Source organism: Mchenga conophoros, linkage group LG7 (assembly GCF_057382185.1).
Source record: "Mchenga conophoros isolate Kocher_MC1m ecotype Shallow Benthic linkage group LG7, M_conophoros_male_GT1.1, whole genome shotgun sequence".
NCBI lineage: Eukaryota > Metazoa > Chordata > Actinopteri > Cichliformes > Cichlidae > Mchenga > Mchenga conophoros.
In genome coordinates this window covers 14,946,327-14,959,418 of record NC_140532.1, presented here as the reverse complement: position 1 = coordinate 14,959,418, position 13,092 = coordinate 14,946,327, and the positions used below count along the sequence as shown (strand labels likewise).

Here is a 13,092-nt window from a genome sequence, read left to right as displayed (position 1 = left end):
CCCTTGTTCTTCGTTGCATCAACCTGCATGGTTGGGTGTTTCCTTGTTCTGTTTCCCCCCCAGATATTCCTAGTTTTCAGAGTACTTGCTCCTGTTTAACTGCACTTTGTATTTTTGTTCAAGAGTTCAACATTAAAAGTCCTTTTTTAAGTTTATGTTCCGTCTCCTGAGTCCAGCGTTCTAGTTCATATCATGCCTCTCAGCCGTACCTTGACAATAATTGGTCACCTCACTAAAAAGTAAAAACTTTCAACGTCCTTTAAGACACACACACACACACACACACACACACACACACACACACACACACACACACACACACTCAAACTGTCCATTTAAAGAGAGCCCAGGGTCTGCTGAAGCATTTAAACCTGAGTGACGCAAGAAGGAGGTGTGAAGGTTGTAGGCGTGGATGATTTTTCTCCAGGTGAAAGTTAATCTAATTTGCTTGCCAAACCTCAGTGCTGATTCAAACATCCAGCCAAAATGTGAATAATGGCCGCTGATTACACCTATGTGTGGTAACTGAACATCCCAGAGCAAACCCATGGGCATTGCTGTGCTTCTGTCACAGCTTCCACTCCTCTGCCTTTCCATGAAATTTTGGGTGCAAGCGTCAGGAAGCAGTTTTCAATCAGCCGCAAGATCATTAATGAGATCAAAGTTTGATTTTTGATTTTTTTTAACAGGAAATGCAGCTTCCACATATTGTATCCTCCACTCTGACTGTAACGCGCTGTTATCTAAATATTATTGCATTGGTTTTTCTTTCAACTTGGAACCAAAGTACACGCCCTCAAGCAACAGACCAAAGTCAGGCCAAATGTGTGGGCTTGCACATAACAACACACGATGATATGATAACAAAAAGCAAAGAACAACATGCCAGAGATTGTCAACCAGCAAAATGTAGGTTTAAAAACACGTGAGATGAGCACAAATGCTTCGTTCTCTGATGAGAAAGCAGCCAGAGCAAACATGTGTACCGGGTGTGTCTGCCAAAGGGCCAGAAAGACAAGTCAGTTCACTTTTTAACTGAAGTGACTCTGCTGCTGCTGCTGAGGATGGTGGTGGGGGGGTGCTGAGTGAGCAAGAAGCTAACAGTGCCACCCGGTGGTGACTCGCATCAAAAACGGCAGGCCTGTGAGCAGGTTTGAAACAAGGCGGCAATCAAGAAGAAACTTAAAGAGCGAGATGGTTCAACAGAGCGGAGTCCTTAATGTTGAACAGAGAGCTCACGCACGGCATGTTCTATACTGAAAAGCTCACAGTGTAGAAACTGGATGTTTTTATGAAGATGTGGATTCACATGGACAACCTGGACATGGCTCAAAGATGGAAACTTTTTAAAAAATGTCCGAGTTGCATATTTTTCCTCCTGGATAATTATCAATAATAAAAATAATAATAAATTTTTATTTATATAGCATCTTTCGAGACGAACTCAGAAAGTGCTGCACATAAGATAACAAATAATAAAAAGGTAAAACAGACAATATAAAACAGGCAAAAATTAACCAAAAACAGTTTTAAAAAGGTGAGTTTTGAGTTGTCTTTTAAAAACAACTACCGAGTCCACGGTTCTTAATTTATGAGGGAGAGAGTTCCAGAGTCTCAGGGCCACAGCGGCAAAAGCTCTGTCAACCTTAGTTCTCATCTTAGTCTGTTTTATAGCAAGTGAGCCCTGATCAGATGACCTCAGGGACTTGCTAGGGACATAGGGCTGTAGCAGATCGGAGATGTAGGGTGGTGCCAGTCCATGCAAGCCTCTGAATGTCAAGACCAGGATCTTAAAATGTACTCTAAATTCAACAGGAAGCCAACAGTGATGCAGCAGTGATGAATGTAGTGGCTGCTGGGTAGGAAATAAGAACTGAGATATTACCAAATGAGAGTAATAAGATTAACTTTAGTTAAAAGAAGATGGTTTTTGACCTGCTGTGATTTAAATTTGGAAGTGTGGCTCTGCTCTGGGACCTTGCTCCTTATTCCACAAGCATTAGCAAATCCTTAGTCAGGGAGAGCTCGACAAGGATTCAGACACAATATAGTAAGGAGGAGCTGGGTTGCCAAGTGGCTTCCAGAGGCTAAAGTGACTTAAATACTACATCTTTTATGAGACTTGCTCATACAAACTATTTTGGAAGTGCGTGCTATCACTGAGATTAGCACAACCAGTCACACGGAGTGGCAGCTATCTGCCATGACCGGTTGGGCGTGACGGGAGGGAAATAGAACAAAAGACAGAAACGACAGATGTGTTTCTCTTTTGTTAAATGTTGTTATTTTTGTTTTTAATTTAACTAATGGGAAGCAATGTGACAAAATCCCTAAGACATAAGAAAGCACTTCAACCTATAGATCACAAGCAACGATGCAAGAAAGCAAGCCCCTGAGGGCCAAAAGCCAGTGCACTCCCACTGCCAGCCCGAGCCTGGGTAAGTGAGGAGGATCGCGTCAGGTAAGCCATAAATCTTTGCCAAGTCAAATATGTGAATAAGAAAGTTAATCCTCTGTGACAACACCTAAAGGGAGTAGTCAAAAACAAAAAAAGAAAAGAAAAAAAGACAAAGATGAAGACGAATCAATGGTACAAGAGAGTTAGCATAATTTATTACAGTTATTAAAACCGGTTATGAGCAAAGATATTGATGTTTTATCCTATTTTTTTTTTAAAGAAAGGTGTTTAGCAAGTTCAAGTAGGAAGAAACACACAGCGGACTGAAAACATGCTCGTCGATTCTTTTTTTGCTATTTGAGCAAAACAGAATATTTCCTTCAACTATTGAAAGCCTGCCACTTAAATTACTATCACACTGAAGCAAGATGCAACAATCAATCAGGGAATACACTAACTCCTGTCATGAACATATGAGAAGTATATGTACAATTTATACATCTGTAAAAACAGAATTAATGACTGACAGATAAATATTTCACAACAAATTGCATGTATAAAAGATTTATAATGAAGACATTTTCCATGATAAATAAGGAAAATCTCACTGCTAGAAACTACGATACTGTCTAAATAGTTAGTGAAGACAGATCTTAAAAACAGCTTTCAATTCTCTAGAAAATAAAACAAATGCAGAAATATCCATCTTGTGACTTAAGCATGAAGAAGTGGAGCCGATGCACAGAAACACACAACAAAATGATTCCAATACAGGATGGTGCGGCTCTTGCTGCCTGTTGCACTGCTAGTATACTCCGGGGCTATTGCGGATCCCGCAGCAGAGCACCATGGTGAAGATCATCTCAAAGATCTAAATGTGAAAGATGAAAGCAGTTTAATTCAAAGGGAGTATTCCAGTACCTGCAATGTTATCACAGCTGATGAAAGCAGAGATTTAGACAAATGCATTTTCAATCTAATACCCACCATGATGACAGCAACGACCAAGGCGGCCAGACCGATGACGTAGAGCTTCTCAGAGAAGAGCTCGATCAGTTTATAATGACAGCTCTGACAGGGAGAAAGAGGGAAAATAAGGAATGCTGACCACGCCACAGTAATGAATGAGAATGCTCTTCACTCTGCACACATACTGTTACGGCTCACTAATAACTGAGAGCAGAGCCTGCAGTCAAAACAAGGTGGAGAATATCCGCTTGTTCTGATCAGTTTTCTGAATGGTGAATTAAATGATTTCTGATAGCAATGTTCATATTAACAGTTATAAGAGGATACAAGTCATTGTTAATGGTATCACCAAGTTTGGTCATTTACTAAATATGATGAGGTGTATCCTTGCATGTGTCATGTCAGAATCTCCAAACTCTTTTTAAAATCACGATGACAAGTAATTGTCAAAGAATAAAAATCTGACATTTTAGCCTTATTTTACTGTGTTTTTCTATTCGTGCATCTGTGTATGCTTTCACTGCACCGGCACTGTGTATGGGATCATTGCCATGCTGAAAAATGAAGCCCTTGCCAATCAGACGTTTTTCATACGATATTAAAGTCTGATTCTACTTTTCTGTGTTCGGAATTTCAGCAATTCAAGATTTCCAACACAACTAACTGAAATGATGCCGCCACTGTGTTTTATCGATTGGTTGTAGACACTCACTGACGCTGATTTTAACCCAAAGTTTCAAATGTTTTCATTCATCACTTCATTTGACCTGTTGCCACTGATTTCCAGTCCAGTTTGTGTGTATTTTGGCATACCTCAGCCTTTGCTCGCTCTTTCACTTCCTTAGGCAAAACAGGAAGAATTGGCTAAGAATGGCCTCTTGACAGCTATCCTTCCACTCAGACCATCTCTGATGACGATTCAGGGAACAGTGCATGGGTCAACTGAAGAGCCAGATGCATCTAGTCTTTGCTGAATGTTTTTTCCTGTTTCTTAAGGTCGTGGCTCAGATACTGTTTATCTGCTATATATAAACAGCTTTTTCTAGGCCTGTCACTTCTTTTGTTCTCCAATTGTTCACTCTCCTCAAATCTTTAAGGACACACACAGCACACAGTGCTGAAATATGCTAAGTTTTTAACAAACATTTTTTTTAAGTCACCATGTTGGTGCAAAAGTGCAACTTTATGCCTGTCAAACTGTGTTTTTTGTAAATTTAACGAAAGAAATGGGAACAACTTTGTGTTTTTATGATAGACTGACAGCAACAGTGGCTAAAGAGGCAATTCAATATTGATTCTTTGCTAAGTTGTCTGTTATGTGTAGCAATAACACTGATTTGTTCCTTGAGCCTGAGAGGTGTCTTAAGAATATTGCAAACTTGTTATACCTGAAATTTCTTAACATTAACATTTTCTGTCTAACGTGACCGCACTGCAGTCACTGAAAAACCAACAAAATACCTACAAATCTACAAAACTACAGGAAAAAAAACGTGAATCCTACATAGTAATGAGAGCTAATCAGCTCTGCAACACTTGCTTGGTTTCAGTCCAGCTGTCCCTTAGGGAGATATCACTGCAAATTAAGACAAATCCTAAAGGGAGTGGTCTCTCCAGAGTGACAGTCCATGATGAGTAAGGAATTACTGAATGATGTGAGCACACATGTGATTCATTTGCTGTGGCCTTCACGGGACTAAATGTATTTTAAATGTACTTGAACATATTACATTTGGGACATGTAGCAACCCAGTTCCTTAGTAATACTTTACAGTGATTTTTTTTTAATATTACAAAAATATAATAAACAAGCTTACATTAGTATTAATGTTGTTAGTAGTATTATTACTACTAATACTTGTTTGTGTGTTAATTTATTTCGATCATGGAAACAATATACAAAGTTCATTAAGCAAAGAAAAGAAAAAAAATGCTTTACAAAATAAAGCTAATACATTTCAATATTGTTTCACCTGTTTTTAGTTACATATTGAAAAGGAGTGGGAAGACAACAAAAGATTTGTGCATACCTGAGATCTCAACTGAAAATCCTCTGGAGACTTTGTAGGACATAAGGTGGTGGCAAGTTGTAAAAAGAGAGCCGTGTCGTCTCCTTTACCGCAGCAGTCGAGCTGAACAAGAAAGAAAACACAGGAACATGAAGTCAACAATATTTCTGTACCCTGTCATTTCAAAAACAAAGCAGCAGGGCCAAAAAAAAAAAAAGAATGTGATGATTTTTTCCCCCATCATTTCGTACCGTTTTGTGGAAGACATCCAACACCTTGATGGCGCTGTCTTTACTGGCAGACCCAGACACATCCATAGCCTTGATGTACGCAGAGTCGTAGAAATTGATCAGTTCTTTGGAGATCTGTGAATAATCAGGAGTGGGGATGGGGTGTTTAACAGACACAGCAACAAACAGAGACGATTCACTAGAGGTACAGAGAAGGAACATCAACGCAGACATCAAACATGCTGTGAACCGTGACTGTGTGTGTGTGTGCTTACAGTGTCCCTGTTCATGAAACCCCAGATTGCTGCAGCCACTTCACAGGCAAATAGGATCACCAAAAAGAAGAAGAACTACAAATCAAAGATATTTATTTTAACTTCAGTGACTCCAAAGATTAAAATACTTTATTTGGAAAAAAAAGTGTCACTTGTGGATAAAACGGTATACTCACTGTGCCCAGAAGGCACTGAGATTCCTGAATGGCACCATAACATCCAAGGAAGCCCACAAGCATCATAACAGCTCCCACAGCTATCAGTATGTACACACCTGTAAACGCACAGTGAGCAGGAAACTGTCCATCAACGGCTTAAAGACATTTGATTTATCATAGCGACAGCGCATCATCAGCACCACTAGAGGGCAGCAGTGTTAGACCTGCAAGTTCCCACTGCTCGCTAGTCCACTGCTCATTGTTTGGGTTTTGACTTCCTGATGACTCTGTAGAATGAAACTGTTGACATCCTGAAGGTAAGATTCCAGATCCTGACTAAGAGAGGCAGAGATGACTGCGTGCTTCCCTTAGGGGAGGAAATTCCCTTGAGACACCCTCAACCCCCCTCTGTACTGACCTCTGACCTGGACCATTATACTTCCCCAGGAAACAGAAGGACAGACACTCACTGACACCCACCCACAAATGTACACACATTTTTTTTATTTGCAATTTAAACTGGCATTATGTTTAAAAAATATATATTTTAAATGTAAATGGCACATAGCCATAATGGAGGCACTCCACACTAGCAGAAAGTCAATGGATGGTAATAAAGCTCCAGTTACAGCAGAGGCCCAGTTTGTGTTTTCTGCAGCTTAAAGGAAAAAACACTGTGTGGGTGCTAAAAATCTGTTTTGCATTATCGGTGTAGGATTATATAAAAAGTAAATTTACTTGAAATGCAATAAAGTCTCCTTCAGAATTACTGTGCCCTCTAATCTCTTCTCGTGTATACATGAGTTGCTTTACTTATTGGTGATAACATGAAACCAGTAATTTGACGTCGGTTGCCTCACATGAAGCCAAGTGTAATTGCTTTATTTACTGTTAGAGTCTCTAAAGGAAATTGACTGTGTTTTATAGATTCAGCATTTGCGTTGTAGGAAAAAATTTCATGTGCAGCATCAGTCATGTGGAATTGTCTCCTAGCAGGCGTTGCATTCAACTACACCCAGCATGAAAGCTGTGCTGTAAGCACTGTGCGTACTCGCTTTCTACCACTTTTGTGGAGATCTCCTATTAAATGGCAGCATATTTGTGTTACACCAGGAAATTTGCCCACGCAAAAGAAACACACATACAAAAAAAGAATAACTGCAATCAGTTTTCTCCAGAGGCAGCACGAGAAGGGTGCGGGTGGACACCGCTCAAACACACACAAAAAATCTTAATGAAAACAAATTATCAGCATGAATAAAAATCTAGACGATATAACATTCCTGACAAACTGCAATTTGTTTGATAATAATCTCATGATATCCATCCAACGAGCTATAACTTTAAGAATCCTTTTAGAGATTTTCTGCTATTTTACAGTTTTCTTATTTCTTCTGTAGCTCAGGTTTAGATTTCAGAACATGATATTGGATAACACAACATGATAGGCACAATAAGCAAGAAATTCTCATGATACTAAACCATTCATTCATTTTCTTTCACTTATTTTATTCAGGGAGCCTATCCCAGCTCTCACAGGGTGAGCGGTGGGGTTAGGCCCTGGGCAGGTTGCCAGTACGTTGCAGTGTTAACACAGAGACAGGCATGTGTTTGGACTGTGGGAAGACACATGCAGAAAAGTTCCAGCCTAGATTCACTCCCATGACTTTCTTGCTGTAAGGTGGCAGAACTAACCACCGCACCACCTAATATTAGACTAGTACTTCCCAAAGTACCCAAAGTAATCTCACCTTTTAAATCCCCAAGAGTACAGAAGATCTCATATTACGAGATGATGTCCAAAGACTAGACTCCTGAACCATGTTAGAGGGGAGTGAAACGATATCTTCAACTATGTAATTCACAAAGCATAAAAGACTCCATATAAAGGGAAAAAATTCAAACTAGGAATATGAAAATCAGTCACAGCCCTTTCTATCCTACATTTACAAACTTCAGAGGGCAGCTGCTAAAGTTAGAGCTGCTGGACTAAACTAGCAGCGTGCAGTGTACCGCTACTTTTACATAAGATGTGAAGGGGGTCTTCTAGCGGTGCTTTTAGTGGGAAATGGTTCGGGAACAGTCTGTTTCTGGCTTTTCTATTCTTGTGTGCATAAAAAAACAAAGCACACCGATCCTCTAATGTGGCCTGACAGAGCAGTCTAAAAAGGGGACAGACAGTAAGTGACTCTGACTCTGTTGCATCTGCAGGTCTCCAATACCTCACACTGTACCTCATTTATCACGCAGAACTATCTCCCATCCTTAGATCTGCGCTCTCTGTGTGTCGACTCACTACCCCTCCTTTTTCGTTCTCTTTTGTCGCGCTGTGAAACGGCTACCAGGGCCAGTAACCCGGCAACGCGGCAAAGCAGGCATTATTTCCACTGCCTTCCATTACTATGACAACACCTTTTGAAGCTTGAAGGCTATTGAGACTTTAAGGGAGACAGGCGATTTTAAACCCCCGGGGTAGTTCATTTATTTCTTGTCTCAGAGTGTAATCTCCCCAAGTGGTGGTGGTGGGGTGGGCGCCAGCTAAAAGCCCCACTTGCTCGTCTCATCCAGTATTTAAAAAGGGAAAAGTCAGGAGCAAGACAACGGAGACGAAGCCTGTTATACAGCATGTCAGTGGAGAAATTATGTGAGGAGGGTTAGTTGTTTAAAAAAAAGATCTATTTGGCTTTTCTCTTGTTATTTCAAAGACTTTAAAACAAAAAGGGCAGACAAAAGAGACACACAAGGACTTTTTCCATTTTTCTGACCGAAGCGGCTTGTTTGAATCAGAGGTTGAACCGAAAGCCTGCATCAGGACCTAAGTGTAAGATAAATAAGGATTATTATGAACATTGAAATCACGCAAGCTACTCGAAAAATTCCAAGAAAAGGGGGAGTTGCAAATGAACATAACAGATCCAATTTAAAATAAAAAAGTGGACCACCCAAAGAGCTTTACACACATGCTGATATATCAGGGGCAGTTTGGGGGTTTGACTCACTGGGCTACAGAGGTGAGAATAGTGCAGTTAAAAATACAAGGAAATGTATCTACTTCCTGCCACTGAAAATAGTGGTCTAATTGGTTGGCTCCTCTCTCATTGTGATTGTACTGTCAAATATGGTGATTTATCATGAAGCCGAACATGGGGGCATGTATAAAGACAACTGGCACTTTTAGAGTTCACAACATTGTGTAAACCTTCTGGGTTTAGTCAGCTCTTGGCTTGCCTTATAAGCTTTTATCCCTTGTTTTCCAGTCCTGGCTGTAATCTCATATTTACATACAGACATGAGAGGGGGAATTAATTCTTATCTGCCTCTAAGAGCCTCATTAAGCATGTTTTGTAGAAATGTACAGTACGAGGAGTTGTAACACTACCCAGACCAGACTACTGTCAGCTGCCACAAGTAATGGGTTCAAGCTCTGGTGAAGAGGCAGGATGGTGTGTATTTTCAGTCTTACATAAATACCACTTTGGTGTGCCAGCATGCTAAAAACATCCATTCCAAACTCTAATTTGAGGGATAATGTGCAGATGTACAAGGTTTTTTTGAATTATGTAAGGGCGTATGTCTAAGGGACAGGGGAGGAAAAAAGAAGAAGCAGTCTCTTGATCTTGCCTGGGTGGGCCCCACTTGCCGCCCTGCCTTTAAAATCACGAGTGTGTCTCGCCTCTATAAAAAGCACGGCCCGCCTTTGCTCCGTATACTTACTGAGGAGTAAGTATGGGAGCGCAGCAGGGGCCCAAATGTAAATTAATGGGCTCACTAGAGTTCACCACCACAACAAACCAAGATCACGGACTGCTGACATTTTTAAATTGTATCATGTATTGTAGGTTTCATGGCCAACCTTAGGACTTCTGAGGGCAGTGAAGGAGACGTGCTTGCAACCCATAACCTTAGTTCATGTCGTGGGCATGACACAACACAAAGGTTAAAAAATGCAAAACATGTGCAGTTACAGAGATGGAGCTGCGGTTCAGTAGTGCAGAACTCCTGAATTTTCCTGAGGATAAAATACTTTAAAGTGTGAACAACAGAAGGCTCATGATCGCTTCAGCTGCGCTCTTAGACCACTTTCTCAAAGCCAGCATGTGTTTAAACATCTGTCTGAAGCATCTGGCCTCTCTCTTGAAAGAACATCAAGGCTGGGACTTTTTCCATAAACTGAATCAGAGATGTTCTCCTGCATGTGCCTTACAGCATGTGGACTGAGGTGTAGCTCCTGGCCCTGCCGCTTTTAATTCATGCTGCGGATGTACGCAAGTCCTGTTTCCTGGTCTTCTTAGAGGTCGTGTCACGCCTACTATTTCCAAAATATCTGGATGTCACTCACAGCTCACCATGAAGCACGTGAGTTAAATTTGATCACTTTGTTAAATGTAAACTTTCCATCATGATAAGGATGAAAAACGAGGGCAGAGCAGTTTCCTTATATGAAGTAAAGTATCCTTAAAATAGAAACCTGACTCTGAATGAGAGGGTGGTATGAGCTATAATGTAAGAATCCGTAGATGCCAAAATGAGGCCACTTCACTCTGTGAATATTTAGCTTTGAAACATAAAATATTAACAGCTTTCCCAACATTAAATCTGGGCACAATCTCCCTGTGGTGTTAAAGCCACCTCAAAACTGGTCTAAGAATAATCTACTTGTGGTAAAAGTTTTGAAGACCAACTCAAAACTATGATTTCCATGAGCTCTGTGTGTGTTAGGGAGGGGTGTATTTCAGGACAGTTGGTGGCTCGCAAATGTTTTCTGGTCCCACCCAAAAAGAATTAATCCCCAACACCTGCCCAATTTTTTAAATACTCCTTAACAATAAAGTTCACTTTTTTTTTAATTTCTTCCCCTTTAAAAACATAATTACACATACTTTTCTTTTTTTTTCCACATTTTCTCCTGGTTGTCCACACCTCTCCTCTAGCAGCCCTCCTTGCCTCACTACACACAGTCCTGAGGACCAGTTCACTATTATTCAAATTATTGGTGTATACTCACTGATATAGAAGGTGCCCGGTGCCTGCTGATCATCAAACTGAAGAATGAGGAGGTTGCTGGTCTGACTGTCGTGGCGTAGCCACAGAGCCACTCCTAAGATCACACCTCCGGCCAGCTGTCCCAGAAAGAAACAAAAAAAGGTTTTTAATTGTTTTGTTTCATATTTTTTGGTCACTTTGATGAATCCTTTATGAGGATCAGACCCACCTAAGTGTCTGAAATGAAAGTGAAAAGGAAGCATGAATATTAAAATCATCCTGTAGTTTTTAAATTTTAAAGACTTTTTAGAAAAGACCCATCAGCATGTTTTACATGTGACAGCACCGTGACATCTAAGACAACATGAAAGCTGACTTTCGGGAGATCAAATCCACACCAAAGCCTTTCTGCTAATATCTGTGTGTGTGCGTGTGTGTGTGACCTGTCCCCCTGTCATTTAAGAAAAGAAAGGACATCCTGACACCTCAGTGACCCACGACACAGACATGTCCACGCAGCATTGTTTAAAATCGACTCAACTTCAACTCCCTGATCTCTCTTCTAAATTATGTATCTGATGAAGCAAAAATATATTGACAAGTGTCATCATAGAACAGCTAAAGTGCACGTAGCTCCTGTTATTGTTCACATGCCCGTGTTTATATCTGCACTTTTCTTTTCGTTTCTTTTTTGTGTTTTTTGGCCATGGCTGAAATCCATTGTTCTCAGCAAACAGGAAACGGAATCCTCAGCGTGAAAATAGCAAAATGAGGAAGAAGGGGCTTAGCGCTTTTACAATGACAGGCACAGCAGTGAGGCCAGCAGAGGAAACACTCAATCAAGTGCAGCATGTCCAGGATATGGGCATTCTGTTCGTCCTAAAAACAAAAACACACTCTAAACAGGCAAACCAAATGGAAATCTAAAAACACCCCATGCAAATGGTCAATTCTGCACTTAAAATGGATATCTATAGTTTGCAGTGATGTACTGATGTACCCAGATTAGGCTGTTTAACTACTGTGGCTTGTCCCATATTACTGAAGCAAGGAAAAAAGGGACTGCCTTGAGAAGAGCTCAGTTTACAGGCTGAATGTACTAAAATGATGTGAAATTTCACACAGTGCAGTCTGAGCACGATGTTTAGGAATTAAGGAATTTGGGAATTACTCTAGGAAAAGGAAACAGTCGGAGGGAAACACCTATTCCCGTCACCTAAATGTCTTTCAGTCTTTTTTTAAACTGAAATCTTTTTTTTTTTTTGTCTGGAGTTCACAGTTAAGGTGAACACTGGTTAAATCAACGGTGGACCTGAAGTACAGATGATGAGTGACAGGCAGAGAGTACAATCCCGGTAAAAAAGACTGGGAGGGGGGGGAAGAGACACCAGCCAGCCTGGAGGGCTTTTACCTCCCGGCTCTTTCACTCACTTTTCCCCGTTTGCTCAGTCAGGCTGAAAAGAAGTTGATGAAGGTTGGGAGAGCATTTTTAGCTCCTGCCAAGAGTTTGTGCGCTGTGCCTGTGTGGATGGATGGATGCTGCCCTTCTCACTAAGAGGGAGCAGCTTAATTTGTAGAGCAGTTCAGGAGGGAAACTCCTCTGTGCTTATCTTTTTGAAATTATTTTAAGCTATGGTCTTCACAGATGTGTAAAATTGCAGCTGTTAAATCAGTTAAACAGAAAACGAGAGAAACAAAAGAAGAAGAAGCAGAGGAAGTCTACGTTACTCAAATAAATTTAGAACTAACGTCGGAGAACAAAAATATGGTCGACTCACCCAGAAAATAAAATTAAAGAAGAATAACATATATTTAATGCATTTCGTACAGCCCGTAACAGCCATGTTTCCAGGTCTTGTCAGCTCGTCCTTACGCCCAAATCAAACAAGTTGTGAGAGTGAGAGGAGTCTACTTCCCAGGATCACACAGTCACTGCCGGGGGGGGGCTCAGTTTGTTCGGCCAGCTGGGCTGGAAGGACTCATACAGCAAACTCCTCCTTTATAATCAAGAGTGAAAACCGAGACGGGAGGACTGCCCACCAAGTGAACTGGACAGGAGGTGGCCGAGTG

The 13,092-nt window shown here is 40.8% G+C and overlaps 1 protein-coding gene across 1 annotated transcript; it reads right to left on the bottom strand.

Annotated features, from left to right (window-relative positions):
* Nucleotides 1-2,584: 2,584 nt before the first annotated feature.
* LOC146569816 (CD81 antigen-like) lies at nt 2,585-12,969 on the bottom strand. The gene is made up of 8 exons (XM_085282389.1): nt 12,801-12,969; nt 11,045-11,159; nt 6,058-6,155; nt 5,882-5,956; nt 5,628-5,741; nt 5,398-5,499; nt 3,386-3,469; nt 2,585-3,269 (listed from the first exon to the last, which is right to left on the bottom strand). The coding sequence occupies exons 1-8, from the start codon at nt 12,864-12,866 to the stop codon at nt 3,204-3,206; spliced, it is 720 nt and encodes a 239-aa protein (XP_085138515.1). The 5' UTR covers nt 12,867-12,969; the 3' UTR covers nt 2,585-3,203.
* Nucleotides 12,970-13,092: the final 123 nt, after the last annotated feature.